Raw genomic sequence first — 22,104 nt, forward strand, 5'->3', positions numbered from 1 at the left:
TAATGAGGAGAAATCTCAGGTTATTATTATTATTATTATTATTATTATTATTATTACTATCACCTGTAATGTTCATGTTTATATGTATATGTATAGACTATATATATGTATATTATTAGACTGTGTTGGTGTTGACGTCTTCCCTCCCATCGTGACATCACGTTACCACGACGATGCTGTGGTCAGTTTCTCTTCCACATCTTCATCTTCTTTTTCTTCTTTATTATTTCTCTGATGATTCCTCCTCCCCTCCTCCCACTCCTCTTCTCCTCCTCCTCTTCCTCCCACTCCTGCTCTATTTTTATTCTTTATTTTCTGTTCATTCACTCGCTCCCACTGCTTCTCTGCTGCACACACACACACACACACACACACAGTAACACACACACACACTGAGCTGTCAGTCCTTCTGTTTGTATACATGTCGCTCTAATCTGCCTTTCTCTCACACACACACACACACACACACACATAAACACACACACACATTAACACACACACATGACGTGGCGAGGGGATTTAGCCGAGCCTCCTCATCTCATCTGACACACACACACACACACACACACACACACACCCACCGCCTCCTCTCTCTCTCTCTCTCCCTCTTTCCCTCTTTCCCTCTCACACACACACAGTCACACTCACACACACTCAGTCAGTCGTCGCCGTAGCAGCCAGAGAGAGCGGAGGAAAGGAAACCGGGGCGACCGACCGACCGGCGGCTGGTCGCGTGCAGCCGAGGTGATGATGATGATGCTGAGGATGATGATGATGCTGAGGATGATGAAGATGAAGGCAGCGGGAGTCGATACCGCCCCCGTAGAGAGAGACAGAGAGAGAGAAGGCTGAGTGTGTGTGTGTGTGTGTGTGTGTGTGTTGTAATCAGCCGTCATGCTGTACTTCCAGCTGGTCATCATGGCCGGGACCGTGATGCTGGCCTACTACTTCGAGTGCACGGACACCTTCAGCGTGCACGTGCAGGGCTTCTTCTGCTACGACGCCGCCTACACCAAGCCCTACCTGGGCCCCGAGGAGCGCAGCGCCGTGCCGCCCGTGCTGCTGTACGCCGCCGTGGCCGCGCTGCCCACGCTGCTGGTGAGTAGGCTACACACACACTAACCACACACACTAACCACACACACACACTCCCCTTCATCACCATCACCATCACCATCACCATCATCAGCAGTAAAGTTCAGGGTTAGAAACCGTCAGAACATGCAGCAGAGTCATCACTTCATTCATCATTTAATTAGTTTGAATTGATTGATTCAATTTATTGTCATTACACATGTTAAAGAAACAAGGAGTGCATATGCAGTATAATAGAAACATACATACAAAGTGCATGGGGATTATAATTATTCTTGCAAATATCCTTGATCTTTGTCTGTATGTCTATTGCTTGTATGTCTATCACTGCTTATTGCTTATTGCTGCTTATATGTCTTATTGTCTTGTTGCTACACGGTGCACTTTTGCCCAAGACAAATTTCCCCTTTTGGGGTACAATAAAGTTTATCTAATCTAATCTAATCTAATCTAATCTAATAATATAATATAATATATGTTTTTTTCCTATACAGATGTGCTATATGAATGTGCAGTAGTGCACTGAGTGACTAACCGCTGGTCCACAACCAGCACTTTATGACAGATGAATCTTAACAGCCCTATACGACACTTTTGTCGATCAAATGCATTTCGTTTCATTTTCATTTATTGTTTATTTGATGAGGACATGTAACATGCAGGGCTGCAGGTCTAGGGCCGGTCCGGTCCGTCAGAACATGAAGCAGAGTCATCACTTCATTCATCATTTAATTAGTTTTAAAGGGCCAACGAGGAGTTTCTATTTGGTTATAAAAAAGTCTGATATTAATGAGGATGAATCTCCGTTACCACTTGTTAATGGTCCATTTTAGATAAATCTATGGTTTTGTCTCTATGGTTATTTTGTTATTATTAGTGGTGGTGGAAATGCTGGGCGAGCCGACCAGCGTTTCTTTACTTTCGGTTTCGTGGCGAGTCATGAGAATAACGCCGCCGTATGAATCTCCGTTTATGGTGGGAACTACGACGGTATGTGATCGTCTTCCAACCTCTGACTTTAATTCTTGATGAATGAAAACATGAGTCTGTCTTGCACCGGTCAAAGAATTTCACGGTGCGGAGGCTCATAAATGTAGTGAGAAAACACTTCACTTTAACAAAACTCCTGGTTGTCCCTTTAATCAGGTTTTAGTTGATTGATTTAATTTATTGTCATTACACATGTTAAAAAAACAAGGCAACGAAATGCAATTTGCATCCGACCAGAGTGCATATGCAGTATGATAAAAAACATACAAAGTGCATGGGGATTATAGATATAATATAATATATGTTTGTTTCCTATACAGATGTGCTATATGAATGTACAGTAGTGCAGTGACTGTTTAAAGGGACAATGAGGAGTTTTGTTAAAGTGAAGTGTTTCCACACTACATGTATGAGCCTCCGCACCGTGAAATTCTTTGACCGGCGCAAGACAGACTCATGTTTTCATTCATCAAGAATTAAAGTCAGAGGTTGGAAGACGATCACATACCGTCGTAGTTCCCACCATAAACGGAGATTCATACGGCGGCGTTATTCTCATGACTCGCCACGAAACCGAAAGTAAAGAAACGCTGGTCGGCTCGCCCAGCATTTCCACCACCACTAATAATAACAAAATAACCATAGAGACAAAACCATAGATTTATCTAAAATGGACCATTAACAAGTGGTAACGGAGATTCATCCACATTAATATCAGACTTTTTTATTGTTGCGGAAGTTTTCATTCTGCCGATGGAGAAACTCCTCGTTGTCCCTTTAATTGATTGATTCAATTTATTGTCATTACACATGTTAAAGAAACAAGGCAACAAAATGCAGTTTGCATCCGACCAGAGTGCATCATGCAGTAGAATAAAAAACATACATTCAAAGTGCATGGGGATTATAAATATTCTTGCAAATTTCCTTGATCTTAGGATCTTTTAAATTCCTTTATTTATTTTTTACCAAGCCAAGCTTCTGTCCTTTTTACTTTACACCTCTCTTTTAGAACTGATAATGCCGACTGCTATGGTTCTGATGCTGTGCAATGCTGCTCTGTCTGTACGTCTGTCACTGTACTTATGTCTATTGCTTGTATGTCTATCACTGCTTATTGCTTATTGCTGCTTATATGTCTTATTGTCTTGTTGCTACACGGTGCACTTTTGCCCAAGACAAATTTCCCCTTTTGGGGGACAATAAAGTTTATCTAATCTAATCTAATCTAATCTAATCTAATCTAATCTAATCTAATAATATAATATATGTTTTTTTCCTATACAGATGTGCTATATGAATATACAGTAGTGCAATGAGTCCACTCCATGCACTTTACAACCAGCACTTTATGACAGATGAATCTTAACAGCGCTATACGACACTTTTGTCGATCAAATGCATTTCATTTCATTTTCATTTATTGTTTATTTGACAAGGACAGTGCACATTAATGATCAATTTGTAACATGCACATCACATCATGTAAATATGCCAGATTTAGCTCAAAGCTAATTTCCATCCAGACAGACATACCATACAGAAAGATAACAGTAGGAAGCTACCTGCATAAATGAAAAGACATAGTAATAGCAGCAGTTCCAACAATAAGAAAGCAGATAGCAACCTGCATAAATATAAGAGAGGACAGAGTTCTAGCAGCATTTATATCAGTAAAAGATAAGAAATAAGAAAACAGATAACAATGCCATGCACTTTAATGAATCTTAACAGCTCTATACGACACTTTTGTCGATCAAATGCATTAATGTTGTACTACTCCTTTCTCCTTCTGACTGAAGCTACAGTGTGATATATTGGTTATGTTGTGATATATGGTATTTTCACCATGTTGTGCTTTAAGCCTGTGAATATTCTCCAATATTTGTCCAGGTCATAGTTATCTCAAGGAAATATAAATCGAATGCAACTGGACTTGGTTATTTGTCTAGGAAGACGTTTTGAACACATGAACTGATGAAGCCTCTTGGATGAAGGTGAAACGTCTTTCTAGACAAATAACCAAGTCCAGTTGCATTCGATTTTAGTCTCGTCCTTGTCTAATGTTGTGTGACTGCAGATGGAAATGAGCTTTAGAGCTAAATCTGGCATATTTACATACTGTATGTTCATGAATATGCAGAGCCCTAAACTAAACTAATGAATGAAAATGAAAATGAAATGAAAAGGTCGTTTAGAGAAACTCCCAGAATGCCCCTGGGCTCGGCTTCTCCGCTGCTCTGTCACGTTTTCATCTCATGAAGCTGAAAAATGAAAACAAGAGCAACAAGCAGATGTTTGGTTCAGTAGATGTCACCTTGAGCTGCCGGAGCAGAGAGACACAGAGAGAGAGGAAACATTTAACTAGAGAATTCAGACGAGGGATTAATATAGAAAATATATGAATCAATAATAGATCAATACACAACAGGAAGATTAACGGATAATTACAGAATATCTGATAATGAGGAGTTGGTAATTACTGTTTTACTGAGTTAAAACAAAGAAACACTGTGGATGAAGTAGTGGACTCTGCTCAGTTACCATGTCAACGAAACAAACACACACACACACACATGGATAGGAGTTATTATGGGCTGTCTGTCAGTGATTATTATTGATCCTCTGATGGGATGTTTTCCCAGAGCTGCTGTGTGTTTGTCCACATGGGGGCAGCGCAGTTAACACGCCTTCACACACATTACCTGTGTTTAGCATTGATCATTGACCGTGAGTGTGTGTGTGTGTGTGTGTGTGTGTGTGTGTGTGTGTTGTGTGTCTGTGTTGTGTGTGTGTGTGTGTGTGTGTGTATGTGTGTGTGTGTTGTGTCTTTACAATCGGAGCTGTTTCTGAACACAGCTGCTGCCTGTTGCTGTTGGAAACCAGGTGGACGAGAGCAGAGACTCAGGTTCATCAGAGTGTGTGTGTGTGTGTGTGTGTTCTTGTACATGCTACGTTGTGAGGACCGGAACAAGTTTTTAACCAACAGAGTGAGGACGTTTATGAGAAGTGAGGACATTTTGGCCGGTCCTCACTTTTTCCAAGGGCTGTTTGAGGGTTAAGACGTTAGGTTATAATTAGGTTTAAACTAGGTTTAGAGTGATGGTTAAGTTTAGGTTATAATTAGGTTTAAATTAGGTTTAGAGTAATGGTTAAGTTTAGGTTATAATTAGGTTTAAATGAGGTTTAGAGTGATGGTTAAGTTTAGGTTATAGATAGGTTTAGAGTCATGGTTAAGTTTAGGTTATAATAAGGTTTAAATTAGGTTTAGAGTAATGGTTAAGTTTAGGTTATAATTAGGTTTAAATGAGGTTTAGAGTCATGGTTAAGTTTAGGTTATAATAAGGTTTAAATTAGGTTTAGAGTAATGGTTAAGTTTAGGTTATAATTAGGTTTATATTAGGTTTAGAGTAATGGTTAAGTTTAGGTTATAATTAGGTTTATATTAGGTTTAGAGTGATGGTTAAGTTTAGGTTATAATTAGGTTTAAATTAGGTTCAGAGTAATGGTTAAGTTTAGGTTATAATTAGGTTTAAATTAGGTTTAGAGTAATGGTTAAGTTTAGGTTATAATTAGGTTTAAATTAGGTTTAGAGTCATGGTTAAGTTTAGGTTATAATTAGGTTTAGAGTAATGGTTAAGTTTAGGTTATAATTAGGTTTAAATTAGGTTTAGAGTAGTGGTTAAGTTTAGGCATTTGTTTTGGATGGTTAAAGCAGAAGTAAGCGATCTGGTTGTTTTGGCTAACTTCCTGTCAGCCGATGGAGTTAGCAGTCCCCTCCCTCGTCCCTACGTCACCACATTCAGGCGCATCCCTTGGCTGCACACACAGAGAGGCCTGCCCCTTTATGCCGTTCTCTCTCCTCATTGGATAAAGGTTGTAGGATACAAGGAAAGTTTTCTCCTGGGCTCAGAGCAGAGCAGAGTGACTGACAGACCCGTGTTTCAGACCAAACACTCTATAGAAGTGATTGCTGTCGGAAGATACAACTATTTAAGACTTAGATTAACACAAACATTCACCTTACTGATAGCTTTAAGGTTAGGGTAAGGGGCTAGGGAATACATTATGTCAATGACATGTCATCACAAAGATAGATTTACAAGGATGTGTGTGTGTGTTCAGCAGCAGCAGCTCGTTATCGGAGCTGAAGCTGCTGTCTGACGGTCTGGTCAGGTCGTTAGCTCGGCCAGTTAGCAGCTGGTTGTGGTGAAGTGGTGAAGTGGTGAAATGGTGAAGGGGGGGTCGGTGAGGGGCTGAGGGGGGGTCGGTGGGGGTGGGGGGGTGAAGTGGCGGCGGCGGCGGTGCAGCAGTTGCACCTTGAATGTTAAGTGGTGTGATTAGTGCTGCAGTATCTGGTTCAGAGCTGACGGTGCAGAGACTCTGCTACGTGTCGGACTGTCTGCACGCACACACACACACACACACACACATAGACACACACACACACACACTGGGCCATCCCCATCCTGCAGCGTTGTCAGGATGAGAGACTGAAGTTTGCTGCTCACTGCAGACCTGGACCCAGAGTTCAGACCTGTCAGTGGCTCGTTTGCTTTGTTCTGATTCGTCGACTAAAACCGATCCAGTTGTTGCATCTTTCCTTTTTGGGTCGTTTGTGTTCCCACGGTAACCGTCCCAATCGGTCCAAAGTTTTAAATAAATGCCAACTCTTCTTAGCCTCGTAAAACCAGCCTCTCCTGGAAATGTATTATTTCATTTCTGAGGGAGAGTCTGGCCTCATCCCCCCTTTAAGCGTTTGGGCTGGGTGGGAGCTGGGCGGGAGCAGTAGCGTTGACAGACAAACCCATTCAGCCAATGAGCAAGTTGGTATCATATCAAACTTTTGCCAAATCCAGTTGGAAGAACAGCGAAAACGTCTTTTCCTTCAAGAAACTCAACAAGCGCCGACTCTTGCTCTTGTTTAACTGCTGTAATGGATGGTTGATGGTGTTTCAGCTGTTTTTAGGCTGCTACTGCCAGATAGCTCCGCCATGTTTGTTGTGGTAAGAGTCGCACAGTGTAGTGACGTCGGTCCCTGATTGGCCAACGTGCTGCGTCAATCACAGAAATCTGAGCGGCGACGCTGATTGGCTCGGCCTTCTGAGGGTTTCAGGCCAAACGCTTACAGCGGGAATGAGGCCAGACTCTCCTGAGAAATGAAATGAAATGAAATGTATTTCCGCGAGAGGCTGGTTTACGAGGCTAAAATGTTCTCTCATTGGTCAGAAATCTTAGACAAAAACATGGATTAGAGTTCTGAACGGGTCTGAAGATGTAAACCTGACCCGGTCTGAGCGGCGGTTGAAGCCGGGACCAGATACAGGTCCGGTGGAGTCCAGTCCATGTTGTAATGTGGACCTGAACTCGGTCAATAGAAGGGAAGCCGACCTGAGTCAAGTTCCTGTTGAACCATGTGACACCAGCAGCCGTTGTTTTGGTTGTTTTGTCCAGGTTTAACCAGAACAAACAGATCAGAGCACTGAGAGTCTTTACACTGGCTCCCAGTCGGCTACTGAACAGAATTAAAGTTCTGCTAAACTTTATTTATTTATATTTTATATCTTATATCTTTTCTTCTACTTTTTATTCTTCTTTGCTCTTCCTTTTAAAGGTACAGTATGTAAGAAATCTAAAGCAACTGGCCATCAAATCCTCCTAATATGTCACAGAGACTCAGGAATAATGTTCATACAACATGATGAACTCACCAACAACAATAGTACAGCCAGAGTATTCGCATTAAAAATCTTTTTTTGCTGCAAATCATGTTTATGTTTTGAATTTACGTGTTTACATGTTGCGCCACCTAGCGCTCTCTCCCAGTCACAGCGGCGTCAGTGGAGTTTCAGCCTCGGTCTGCTTCCACTGAGCTGCTGCTACGGCTGGGAGGAAAAACCAGATCGCTGTGTTTTGAATTTGACTGCAGTAACCGTTTTGGCCACATTCTTACATATTGCAACTTTAACTTAAAGCAGAAGTAAGTGGTCCGGTCGTTTTCGCTAATGCTGCGTTCCAGGCAGGCTTTTGAAATCGTAAATTACAGCTTCAAGTCACGACTTACGACTTTGTAGCGTTCCAGGCAACCCACTCGTGTTTCTCCGACCTGTTTTACCTGTGAAAGTCACTATAACGGCCACTCGTAACTTCTGACCCGTGAACTCGTACCAGATCGAACTGGTACCACTTCACGGTCGGAAAAATACGAGTTTCCTTGAACGCACCATAACAGTCCTCGTCCCTACGTCACCACATTCACGGCGTCCCTTGGCTGCACACACAGCCCTGCATGCCGTTCTCTCTCCTCATTGGATAAAAACTGTAGGATACGATAAAAGTTTTCTCCTGGGCTCAGAGCAGAGCAGAGTGACTGACAGACCCGTGTTTCAGACCAAACACTCTATAGAAGTGATTGCTGTCGGAAGATACAACTATTTAAGACTTATATTAACACAAATATATCACTTACTTCTGCTTTAATTTTATTAATAATAATGATAATGATTTACATTTTTATAGCGCTTTTCACGATACCCAAAGCGCTTTACAGAAACCATTATTCATTCATACCACATTCACACCGGTGGTGGTGAGCTACGTGTGTAGCCACAGCTGCTCTGGGGCAGACTGACGGAATTAGTTTCCTTTTTCTTTTCCAAGACAAGAAGTTTCTCTCATACCTTTTTGTTGACGGTTCTGAGGAAGGCGGAAGAAAACGCCAAAACCGTCAACAAAAAGGTATGAGAAAAACTTCTTGTCTTGGAAAAGAAAAAGGAAACAAATTATTTCATACGGACACAATGAACTTTCATGGTATATTAATTTTATTAAGTTAAAGCAGAAGTCAGCGATCCGGTGGTTTTGGCTAATGCTGCGTTCCAGGCAGGCTTTTGAAACCGTAAATTACAGCTTCAAGTCACGACTTACGACTTTGTAGCGTTCCAGGCAACCCACTCGTGTTTCTCCGACCTGTTTTACCTGTGAAAGTCACTATAACGGCCACTCGTAACTTCTGACCCGTGAACTCGTACCAGATCGAACTGGTACGACTTCACAGGTCGGAAAAACACCAGTTACGAGTTGCCTTGAACGCACCATAACGTCTTGTCAGCAGATGGAGTTAGCAGCCCCCGCCCTCGTCATGGATCTATTGGTCCTCGTCCCTACGTCACCACATTCAGGCGCATCCCTTGGCTGCACACACAGAGAGGACTGCCCCTTTATGCCGTTCTCTCTCCTCATTGGATAAAGGTTGTAGGATACAAGGAAAGTTTTCTCCTGGGCTCAGAGCAGAGCAGAGTGACTGACAGACCCGTGTTTCAGACCAAACACTCTATAGAAGTGATTGCTGTCGGAAGATACAACTATTTAAGACTTATATTAACACAAACATTCACCTGACTTCTGATTTAAATTTTTATGCTGTTCTGTTAAAATGTTTTGTCCTCATGTAAAACACATTGAGCTGCCTCGGTATGGAATGTGCTATAAATAAAGATCCTTGTCTTGCAAACGAACCGGACCAGACCGGACCAGACCGGTTCTTCTGATCCCGGCCCACTTGTTTTATTCTGGGTTGTGGTTCTGAGCCGACAGCCGAGGACAAACAGGACGAACAGGAAGTGGAGTTTGTCAGAAAGTCTCCAGCTGAACTCCGACTGCATCAGTCAGACTGTATCTTTATTGATTTTCCAAAATAAGATCGTCTCATATGGTTTCCATGGAGACTGTTTCCTCTCTTTCCTCTGACTGAGTTCATCCTGAATGAGTCGTTCAGTTTTTTTTAACTGTTTCCATCCGATCCGGTCTGGTCTGAAAATGTACAGTAAAGGGTTATTCCACCTGTTTATTCTGATGGAGCAGTTTCATTCAGTCTGAAGATCTCAGATACTGGTTCACAGTCTGAATCCAAACCAACATGTGACAGTTTCCTCCTTTACTAACACACACACAGACACACACAGTGACACACACACACAGTGACACACAGACACACACACACACACACACACACACACACACACACAGACACACACACACTCTGCAGCAGCTGTTCAGATGTTCAGCAGCTTCAGTTCTTTATTGTATCTTTAAACCGACATGTGGAGCTGAAGTCGATGCTCATGTGTTTCTCTGCTGACGTCCAGTGTGTTGTTGCAGATGAATGTGTGTGTTGTTGCAGATGAATGTGTGTGTTGTTGCAGATGAATGTGTGTGTTGTTGCAGATGAATGTGTGTGTTGTTGCAGATGAATGTGTGTGAACAGACTCACTGTTCTTCACTGTTTACATGGCTGAAGGCTGGAATGAGCTTTATGTCGCTCCGAGACATGTAGCATGTAGCAGACACGTGTGTGTGTGTCTGTGTCTGTGTGTGTGTGTGTGTGTGTGTGTGTGTGTCTGTGTGTGTGTGTGTGTGTGTGGATGGGGGAGGACTCACTGTGATCAATAATAATAATAATAATAATCTATTTTTAAATGAATCTTCGGCTCAGTCGCTCCTTCGTCACGCGGAGGAAGAAGAGTGTGATTGGTGCAGAATCAATCAGGCTGTTGCAGGTGCATTATGGGAAGTGTAGTTATCTCTAGGACCAAAGATGAGTTCATCTGTCTCCGTCTGTGTTTCTCTACTCTGAGGTGTAGAAAGAAAGACGACGTCAGACTTATTAGTCTTATTATAGAGTCTGATCACAGGTGTGTTATTTAAACTAAACCGGGGGTTCCCAACCACCGAAGTGTAAAGAATGAACGGTGTTCAACGACCCCCCAGTCGTTCTGCCTTGGATTACACAAATGTTGTTTAAAGGCTTAAATGAGATGTTTTTATGTGAAGAGTTTAGTGTTGTGCCGATTGCCGATCCGATCGTCTATCTGCGATTGGAAGGACGAGCGGCGATGTTTTGTTTTCTTGCCGATTTTACACACACACATACTCGCTACTTTTTTATTGATCCAATGCGCAATCTGTTTGTTTTGTTTTAATGAAGCCACTTCTCTGGCTGCTAACAGATACTCTGTCAAATGACAGTGTTTCACCAATCAAATGCAGCCACTGGCGACGTCCAATCAGACGGAGCCAGGTAGTCATGTGACCGCACACAACATCTCTGTGGTTAACAGGGTGGCCACTCCGCCTCACATTTGAGGAAACACGTTTAGCTGCTGTTGTGGCTGTGACTAAGCTGCCGAGGCCAGCCCTGTTACTGTATGTCACAGCCCGACGAGGTGTTCACTGATATGCAACAAATAAATTACGTCCGCCACGAATAGATTTGGTTTGCGTCAATCAATCAATCAATCAATCAATCAATCAATCAATCAATCAATCAATCAATCAATCAATCAATCAGGCTTTATTTGTATAGCACTGTTCATGCCCATGGCAGCTCAAAGTGCTTTACATGTTAAAAACAAGCAATATAGGGGACACATATTGGGAGACATAGGGAACACATGTTAGGGAGACATACATAGATTCGCAAACACATACACATTCACACAATAATTTTAGAACATTGGATTTTATCGGGGAAACGCTATCTAATATTCACTCATTTGCAGTGGGGAAAACACTAAATAAAATGAAGTAAAATAAATAAAATTGAGAAGACGAGAAAGACACTAGGTAAAATGAAATAAGATAGATAAAATGAGAGGATAAGAGAGATACTAGATCAAATGAGGTAAAATAGATAAAAAGAGAAGACCAGAAAGACACTAGGTAAAAATAAGCAGATGTAGTGGGATAAAATAGAGAAAAGAATGGGTGAATTAAAATAGAATAAAAAAGATAATAATAGTAAACAAATAAATAAGGAAATAAGATAAATTAAATTTAAATGCATGTTTCAGAATAATAGAAATAGTACGAGTCAGTTAAAAGCAAGGCTAAAAAGGTAGGTCTTCAGTTTGCTTTTAAAAATGTCCAGATTCTCTGCCTTCCTCAAGTCCTCAGGCAGTCGGTTCCATAGGCAACGTGGGCCGTAGTGATAAAATGAGGCCTCACCATATGTTTTGTTCGCAACTTTTGGAATAATTAAAAGGCCGCTGCCTGAAGACGAAGACGAAGAAGATAGGTAACTGGGACCGAGACCATTAAGAGCTTTAAAAACCATTAAAAGGATCTTAAAAAAAACGTCAACCACTATGGTTGACGCAATATCGTTCCGTTCATTGATCATAGCGCTCTTTCTCCGTTATTAGTCCTCACACACACAGAGAGAAGCGGCATGACAGCAGTGCACGGTAAAAGCAAAACTCATACGCCGCCGCCCCCCCCTGTCGAAGGGAACACGTGGAAAGCTCCGGTCGCAACCCCCCCCCCCCCGCACCCAGCACCCCGGCGTTAGATAGGTCTATCGGCGATCTCCTGGGAGGGCGATTGGGACGATCTGAGAATGACGAGAATGTCAAGATCGCCCAACACTAGAAGAGTTTGACCGTTTATTGAGCCGTTGTTCAGTTAAATGCTGTTGAGAAAGACGACATGTTATGTGTCGTATGTTTTATTTGGGAAACGTTGCCTCTTCCTCCTCTTCCTCTTCCCGGCGCCTTGCAGTCGACAGACGGATCTACAGGGGTAAGGGAGAAGAAATAACACACATCACCGGGAAAGACTCAATAACCAGACGACAGACGACCTGGCGACTGCAAAACAAGAAGAAAGCTGCATTTAAAAGAAAAAGCCAGAGAACTGTTTAAATCCCAGGTTGATTGCAACATGTGATCCACCTGCTCCAGCTCCACTGAGTGTAATAATAAACCTGTTGACCGACTCTAAACCACTTCATCACTTCACAGGAAACTTCACATCTCGGTGCGTTGTGGATCAAAGCAGAAGATCCTGAGATCAAAGCTGCTTCAAGTACAAACATGATTGTTGAGTTTCCTGAGGCGACGGCAGAAAAACCAGACGACAGAGGACTGGACCATCACAACCACATGACTGATTAGATATTATTATTATTATTATATTATTATATTATGGTGAGTTGGAACAAAAACATATTAAAGGATAATTACTGTTTTTTACAATCTGGGCCTTATTTCTATCATAAAATCCGATCATTTCCTCCCCCAGATAACTTTGGTGTCATTCCAAGTGGTTGTGATGAAATGAGCTCCAGCCGAGAGGCGCGTATATCCGTATAATGGAGTCTACAGCCTCTAAATAACACATTATCTGCAGAGAAACTCCTTCATTTCACCAATATTTAGTTCTGATAGGCTAGTGCTATTCCCCTCTGAGTCCGGGGTTAGCTGTTATCAACATCCGGGGTCTGTAGGTTGACCTACTGACCTCTGACCTGGATGATGTCATCTCTGAGCGCCGCGCGGCTCATTCTGATAATAATCATTCTGCTTCGGCATTCGGGTCCATTTTTATCTCAACTAGCCGGAGCTTTAGTGAGTCCAGGTTGAGGAGAGGAAGCCTGTGGAAGCTGAACTTCATCCAGCTGCAAAAATTCTAAATCTTACCAAGAATATTTGTCTTATTTCTAGTCAAAATGTCATTTCCAGTCAAAATAAATCTAATTATACTTAAAATAAGACTCATCACATTAAAAAGCAGCTTGTTTTTAGACACTTTTTACTTTTTTCAAGCAAATTTTCCACTTTAAATAAGTAGAAAAATCTGATAGTGGAGCAAGTTTTTCTTTCTTATTACGAGCACAAAAAACTTGCTTTCACTGGCAGATTTTTCTACTTATTTCAATTGAAAATTTGTTTGAAACAAGTGAAAATGATCTAAAAACAAGTTCATTTTTAGGTGATGAGTCTTATTTTAAGTGGAAAGAGATTAGTTTTGACTAGAAATGAGACATTTTGACAAGTGATAAGACAAATATTCTTGGAAAGATTTGGAGTTTTTGCAGTGTCCAGCTGCTCATTTTGTTCTGACAAGTCAGAAACACGCATAAACGAACCGTAGCATTAGCGTTAGCAACAAGCTCAGAGATGACATCATCCAGGTCAGAGGTCAGTAGGTCAACCTACAGACCCCGGATGTTGATAACAGCTAACCCCGGACTCAGAGGGGAATAGCACTAGCCTATCAGAACTAAATATTGGTGAAATGAAGGAGTTTCTCTGCAGATAATGTGTTATTTAGACCCTGTAGACTCCATTATACGGATATACGCGGCTCTCGGCTGGAGCTCATTTCATCACAACCACTTGGAATGACACCAAAGTTATCTGGGGGAGGAAATGATCGGATTTTAGGATAGAAATAAGGTCCAGGTTGTAAAAAAAACCCCGGCAATTATCCTTAAACTCGTAGCTTGACTTTCTTGTTGGTCTATATCACATAGTTGACTTGTTGGTTCTGACTAAGAAACTGACTTTCTCCATGGATTTTGATTAGGGACTTGACTTTTTGATTAGATTTTGATTAGTGTTAAAACTTGTTGGTCTTGACTTTAGACTTTAATTGTTGGTCTTGACTCTTCACTGTCTTGTTGGTCTTCTAGTTAAAAGTTGACTTGTTGGTCCTGATTATAGGGCATGAACCCCTTGTGGATTTTGATTAGGAACTTGACACAATACAATTTGGTTTTGTCTCATTGTTGCACTGCAAAAACTCGAAATCTTACCAAGAATATTTGTCTCATTTCAAGTCAAAAATGTCATTTCTAGTCAAAACTGATCTCATTCTACTTAAAATAAGACTCATCACATTAAAAAGTAGCTTGTTTTATTCACTTTTTACTTCTTTCAAGCAGATTTTCACTTGAAATAAGTAGAAAAATCTGATAGTGGAGCAAGTTTTTCTTTCTTATTACAAGCATAAAAAACTTGCTTTCACTGGCAGATTTTTCTACTTATTTCAAGTGAAAATTTGTTTGAAACAAGTGAAAATTATCTAAAAACAAGTAAATTTTTAGGTGATGAGTCTTAGTTTAAGTGGAAAGAGTTTAGTTTTGACTAGAAATGAGACATTTTGACAAGAAATAAGACAAATATTCTTGGAAAGATTTTGAGTTTTTACAGTGTGGTCTGGACTTAGAGCAGATAATGTGTTATTTAGACCCTGTAGACTCCATTATACGGATATACGCGCCTCTCGGCTGGAGCTCATTTCATCACAACCACTTGGAATGACACCAAAGTTATCTGGGGGAGGAGATGATCGGATTTTATGATAGAAATAAGGTCCAGAATGTAAAAAACGGTAATTATCCTTTAATTGAAATAAAAACCATGTGACCGTCATAGTGGTTTTTATGGTCTGTGTGATGTAAACAGGAGGAGGTCGAGGTCACTGTGACCCTGGGAGTTGAACAGGAAGATGAAGAACAAGTCGTCATGGTGACATTTTCTATCTAAAGGTCGTCATCGTCATCGTCATCATGGTCGTCATGGTCGTGGTCGTCATGGTGTTTCTAAGGAGCAGCTGAGGTCGACGTCGAGTGCAGTGATTCAGAGAGAAGAAGCAGAAGAAGAGACGTGACCTTAACTTCCTGTGACTCGGCTGCAGGCGGCGGCGCCGTGTGCTGTTCAGGGACCGCAGGACATCTGAGCGCTTCACATCAACATCAACCAGGAGGAGCGAACCAGAGGCTTTTAATGTGAAAAACCCCCGACAGGAAGTTAGGAGATTCGTATTGAATCATTTAAAATTAATTCTTCATCATCTTCTCCTCTGTTATGTGTTTGTTCAGAGACAAACCGTCCTGTCTCAGACTGATGAAGACGTATTCATTCATAAATCACAATATTTCCCATTATATTACGTTTTCATTTCAACATTTTGGCAAATTGGCCCATTGCCATAATCCCTATAGTCATAGCAGTAGGTTCTTTACCTTTATTTTTTAGGGAAATTCAGAGACTGTTGATGAAAAACTGTCCCTGAAGGCAACATGCATCAGCGGTTTTGCATGAATTTCCCTCTAAAACAACTCTGTGTGGTAACGTTGTGTTATTATCTCATAGCGTGGTGAATGTGCAGCTCACAACTTGTCCACCAGAGCGTTGTGGAGTTGTTGGATTGTGTATTTGATGAGTTTGATGAGGGAAACCAAGAAATCCCATAATGAGCCTCCGTAGCGTAGCTCTGAGCAGCTCAAGGCTCTGCTCCGCCGTTCTAAAAACAGCTTGCACCGACAATTAAAGGTAACGAACCTACTGCTATGACTATAGGGATTATGGCAATGGGGGAATTTGACAAAATGTTGAACTATCCCTTTAACATAATGTTCAATCTTATAATTAGATGTAATTAACGTAAAGTCAATATGTTACAGTAGCTTTTTGTGGTGGAACTCCCATCATGCATTGTGTTGAGGACAGTGTGTGTGTGTGCGTGTGTGTGTGTGTGTGTGTGTGTGTGTGTGAGTGAAGTGACAGTAACGTGTTTTGACTCTGCTGCTCTTCTGCTTCACGCCTCTGACCGGTTTTATTCTCCATGGCGATGGCAGCCGAGGCTCATGGGTAATGCAGTCAGTGTTCAGAGTCAGGACGTTAGAGGACAGGTGAGACGCCCGAGGAGGGTTAGAGTGATGATGTCACAGAGTGAAGCTGTGATGTCACGGAGTGAAGCTGTGATGTCATAGAGCAGGACGTGTGGTATCAAGCTTATAGAATAGGATCACATTATCCACCTTTTTCCGTACGGTAAAAACATAGCCTGTTTTGCCGGTTTTGCTCTTCCGGTGGAATTTTATGTTTACGTTTCCATGGTTTCAATAGTCGCGGTAAATGCATGGATTTTCTTCTCTTTTTTTCTTTTCAATGTAGGCTAAATGTGTAAAAGGCATGGATCATCACAGCAGCTTGTAACAGTGGATATCACACAGACTGACATCCGTGTTAAAAGCCAACGTTAATCCACCACTTTCCGGAGAATGACACTGGGTGTCGCCATGACGATCCATCCCACCGTTACTGTATTGTTGATATCATAGACTAGTTGATAGACATCGGCCGTGATGACTTTACTTATAATCATCACCTCATTTTAATGAGAACAATACGGACGAGGTTTTAGCTTTATGTCACATTTTCACGTCACTATATCACCGTTGTGACGACTCTGATGTTTATGAAGTCTATAAAACGAATTGTTGAACAAACATTTTAGATTAGCTGGGCGGCTAACCGTTAGCTGTTAGCCGTTAGCAGTGTCAATAAACAATAACTCAATAAACGGCCCATGAAAAAAATATTTTTTCCAGTGGATATCCTAGTTCCAACATGACTGAGCTAACTGGAGTAGTTTCATGTCGTGTCCCACAACGGGAGGGTTTTAACAGCTGACGTCCTGGTGCTAGCTTTGCTGCTGCTGTTAGCTGTCAGCAACAGCTAAGCTAACGGCTACGATAACTATGACTAATTACAAAAACGTGCACATAGAAATAGTGCACAAAATAGTAGTTTGTTCAATAATTCGTTTTCTAGACTTAACAAACATCAGATTTAGTCAAAACTGTTTTGGCAGCCCGGAGCCCCCACATTTGGTGCCTACACCGGTGGCTAACGCTACCAGTTAGCCGCTAACGCTACCAGTTAGCCGCTCGCTAGAATGCTACTAAAACCCACTTCCGTTGTGGTGTGACGCAATGGATCATGGGAAAATAAAGTGGTTAATAGATCCATGCGTTTACCGCAACTATGACAACGACTGGAAACCATGTAAACGTAAAGGTACAATTCCACCAAACCGGCTTCTGGTTTTGACCATAGTAGACGACGTTTGGAAACTTGTGGATATTGATGTTTTATTATTGATTATTGTAGCCTATATTCTACTGGTCTGAGGTCAGTGTTGCTCTGGTTTCACCGTCGCAGCTCGCTGAGTGTTGGTTGGTTGGTGGACGAGCGACAGAACAAAGTGAATATTCAGACACACATTTATTATTCAACCAACCTTTATTTAAACTCAGGAACAGACAGACACGAACATGATGAGGAACACAAACACAAACACAATCAAATCCAAACACAACAGCAGAACACAGAAACACAACAACAGTGATGAGAGTCTGAACAGAGCAGCTGAACATCTGGAACATCTGGAACATCTGGAGGTGAATGAGAGGAGATTAAAGATTTAAACTGAGAGGAGAAACAGAGTTCAGATGAAGCTGCTGCAGTCGAGTCTGCAGAGGAACCAATCAGGAAGAGGAAGAGGAAGAAGAAGAATAAACCTTTGTTTAGTTTGGGTCTTTAGATGATGTCATTGAAGTTCAGCTACAGACCAGAGGAGTGTGATGTCACAGTGATGTCACAGTGACGTCACAGCAGCAGGTTGTTAGTGAGTGAGTGAGTGAAGGCAGCTTCGGTCTGGATAGATAGATAGATAGATAGATAGATAGATAGATAGATAGATAGATAGATAGATAGATAGATAGATAGATAGATAGATAGATAGATAGATAGATAGATAGATAGATAGATAGAGAATACTTCAAGTTAGTCCAGTAGTTCACACAACAATGACACAAAAAAGATGAACACAAAAAACATTTTAACAAGTGTTATATAAAACGACTGCAGCAGGACGATTCATCGATGTTACTGTAATTAAAACTAATATTTTAACCCAATTAACAGTTTTATTCGTATAATCTTGAATAATTAATGAGCTCCTTCCTCAGAGGACAGGAGTGTGTGTGTGTGTGTGTGATGATGTCAGTGATGACGTCATCAGTAAACCCCAGAGCTGCAGGAGGCGTTACATTGACTCTGGCTGTGTAGTAAATCTCCCCCTATCACGGATGTAGTTCACTAACTAGTGTGTTCAACATTTTGTAGTGTTGTTCAAATTCTCCACAATTAATTTCACCTACTATGTAGTGGATGACAAAACACCCACAATGCACCACAAAATTGAGTGAACAAGCGATGTACACTACTTTCTACTCCCGTATGTATCCCACAATGCAATGCGGTCGTGTTTTGCCAGAGAAGAGCAGCAAGCTAATTAGCATGTTAGCTAGGATTTATTTAGGTTATTTAGCAGTAAACTCCTCAGACGTATTTGCCTTCGCTCCGTTTGCCTGAGCAGCAGGAGTTGGGCAGCAGCATCCCAACATTAACAGGCAGCATTAAATCAATCTGATAAAGAAACTGTAGTAGAATATGGAGGAAATACCAGCTAACGAGCTAAGCTAATAGCCACAGAGCCGTTACAGCTCACGGTCGGGACACACAACAGTAGTCGACCAAACCAAACTTCAGATATTTCAACAGTTTATTGTCCGAGTAACACAACCACACAGAATCACATCCTAAAATGTTCCCGCAAGTGTCTGGTTTTTATTATTTTATTTTTATGTGTCCGGTTTGTTTCATACATCCATGGTTTGTTTACATGATTCTCGGTGCGTCTGCTACGTCACAGCAGTAGGCTAACACGCTAACACCTGGAGCATCAGCTGACGCAACCACGTCCAGAAAATGACCGTCTAGTGTCTGAATTCTCCTCCCGTCGTTCCCTACATCGTCTACATGATGTAGTGGAGAGGGAGGGAGTGGATGATTTCGAACACAGCCAGTGTGTGTCAGGACATAGAGATGATTGATCAAGTGTGTGTTGTTTTCTGCTCCAGTCCAAACATCCAGTCAGCAGCACCATGTTGTGTGTGTGTACAGGTGTGTGTGTGTGTGTGTGTGTGTGTGTACAGGTGTGTGTGTGTGTGTGTGTAGAAACAACAGTAATGATCCAGATGGTTCAGTGTGTGAGCGACGCAGCACGCCGTGACCAGACAAAGAGCAGAGAGAAGAGAGTTACTGTTACACTACATCTACTGCTGCTGAGAGATGGATGTGGATGTTTCACAGCTCAGACTCAGAGAGGAGGAGACCAGAGAACCACTCCACTCTGGGTCTGATAGGGTCTGGAGGGTCTGGTGGTCACCTAGAAAAAAGAAATGAAAGAATAAAAAAGATCATGACATCATTAAAAGAAAATTAGAGCCATATTTTCATATTTTGTTTGATCATGGGAGCCATCATGTTTTCAGACCGCTCTCACACAACAAAAACTCTACATCTTTCCAAGAATATCTGTCTTATTTCTTGTCAAAATGTCTCATTTCTAGTCAAAACTAATCTCTTTCCACTTAAAATAAGACTCATCACCTAAAAATGAACTTGTTTTTAGATCATTTTCACTTGTTTCAAACTAATTTTCACTTGAAATAAATAGAAAAATCTGCCAGTGAAAGCAGGTTTTTTGTGCTCGTAATAAGAAAGAAAAACTTGCTCCACTATCAGATTTTTCTACTTATTTCAAGTGAAAATCTGTTTGAAAGAAGTAAAAAGTGTCTAAAAACAAGCTGCTTTTTAATGTGATGAGTCTTATTTTAAGTAGAATGAGATTAGTTTTGACTAGAAATGACATTTTGACTAGAAATAAGACAAATATTCTTGGTAAGATTTTGAGTTTTTGCAGTGCAGTTTTCCGTTTTACTTTTCTTTTACGTATCATGACTCTTAAGTTGTGTGTGTGGATGTGGACACTGCAAACCAGACACGAATAAATCGCTATTTTTGATTCAAGAGATGCAGTGATTGTTTTTTAAATGATGATGATTAAATCTGTCCAGACTTCAGTCGTCATGAGACACTGAGGTTGTTACAGTCTGTTGATGTCTACTGTTCATCACTGTTCATTCAGCACAGACACGTGTTGGCTTCAGTGTCCCAGAGGAGCTGGGGATCGAACCAGCGATCCTCAGGTCAGCAGCAGACATCAAAGAGAGTTCATTACATCAAGATTGTTGCTCTGTCGACTTGTTTAATCGTGATTAATGGGGGAAAAAAGCTGGCAATATAATAAATAATGTGTAGATTTAACATTTACACATTTTACACGAGCATTTTTTATTTTTCTTCCTTTTTCTGATCATATATCTTTTTTATCCTCAGTCCAGGTGTTAAAGGGAAAGTTCACCCAAAATTTAAATGTCCCTCATTATCTCCTCCCCCTCATGTGGACTAAGGGCTGGGAGAAGTTTCAGAGTCCTCCGTGGCTTCTCTGAGTTACAGGGGGTCTCGGCGTAGCAGTGCATGTCCATATGACGGTTGCAAATGGATACCAACTGTCTTCATAACAAAAAGACACACCAAAAAACATCCAAATACCTCCATGCTGCTCGTATGTAATGTCCGTCTTGTATTGATACTTATCAGTAGGTGACGTCACGACGCGTTCCACCTGGCCGCCGCCATGCTGGGTACCGAACACTGAGTTAACCTCTATTCAGCTCAGTGCAGCCACATCCTCTCTGACCAGAAATGACTGCTGCCTGATATTTGGATATGGATATTTCTCATTCTGATGGCCTTGCCTTGAAAGCACACACCATTTCTGCTGAGACGATCTTTGACAGTGCGGTGCGCCGCTCTCTCTCCCGTTAAAAGTTAATCTAGCTCACCCAGCGGACCTCCTCTCTCTCTCTCTCTCTCTCTCTCTCTCTCTCTCGCTCGCTCTGTCTCTCCAAATACACGAAAAGCCAAATCAAATCAGAAATGCGTAGCCCACTTCTTTTTAACTCACAGACATTTATTTTCATAAAGTAATAAAATATCTGGACATTTTGCCACCGTTAACATTGAGACAAAAGGCTGCAGGAATGGAAGAAGAATTCGGCAAATCATCTTATCACGCAAAAAGTCACAACAAACAGGTTTTGCACAATGGTTTGCACAGATAAGTCTTAAAATATGTGCAACACCTTCTCATCACAATCCACACCATCTACACAGCTACGTTATCAGCTCAGCTGTTATTAAAACCCAACTCATCAGGACGCGATGACCACCACTCACATTAAACAAACCGTTAACTATTAATCCACACTCAAACCGAGGCAGCAATAGTGTTAACTGTACTCAACAAGCTGTTATTACAAGGTTTACAACAGATATGACAGACAACCTGGGCCGTGTGTGTGCGATAAGAAAGGGGGGAGGGAGGGAGGGAGAGAGGAAAAGTAGGTAAAAACCTGCTAGCTGCTAACTGTTAGCTACCGTAGCTCAGGCGTCGGTCTCCCGTCAGGTAAAAGCTGCC

General features: G+C 41.5%; 1 protein-coding gene across 1 annotated transcript in view; it reads left to right on the forward strand.

Annotated features, from left to right (window-relative positions):
- Window positions 1-894: 894 nt before the first annotated feature.
- Window positions 895-22,104, forward strand: part of plppr5b (phospholipid phosphatase related 5b) — a 69,219-nt gene continuing 48,009 nt past the window's right edge. Inside the window, exon 1 of the mRNA XM_085762736.1 lies at window positions 895-1,098. Within this exon, the coding sequence (XP_085618862.1) occupies window positions 895-1,098 (204 nt within the window). The remainder of the gene's footprint in view (window positions 1,099-22,104) is intronic.

The sequence above is a fragment of the Trachurus japonicus genome, chromosome 20, assembly GCF_045865225.1.
Source record: "Trachurus japonicus isolate A0001 chromosome 20, Traja_1.0".
Classification (NCBI taxonomy): domain Eukaryota; kingdom Metazoa; phylum Chordata; class Actinopteri; order Carangiformes; family Carangidae; genus Trachurus; species Trachurus japonicus.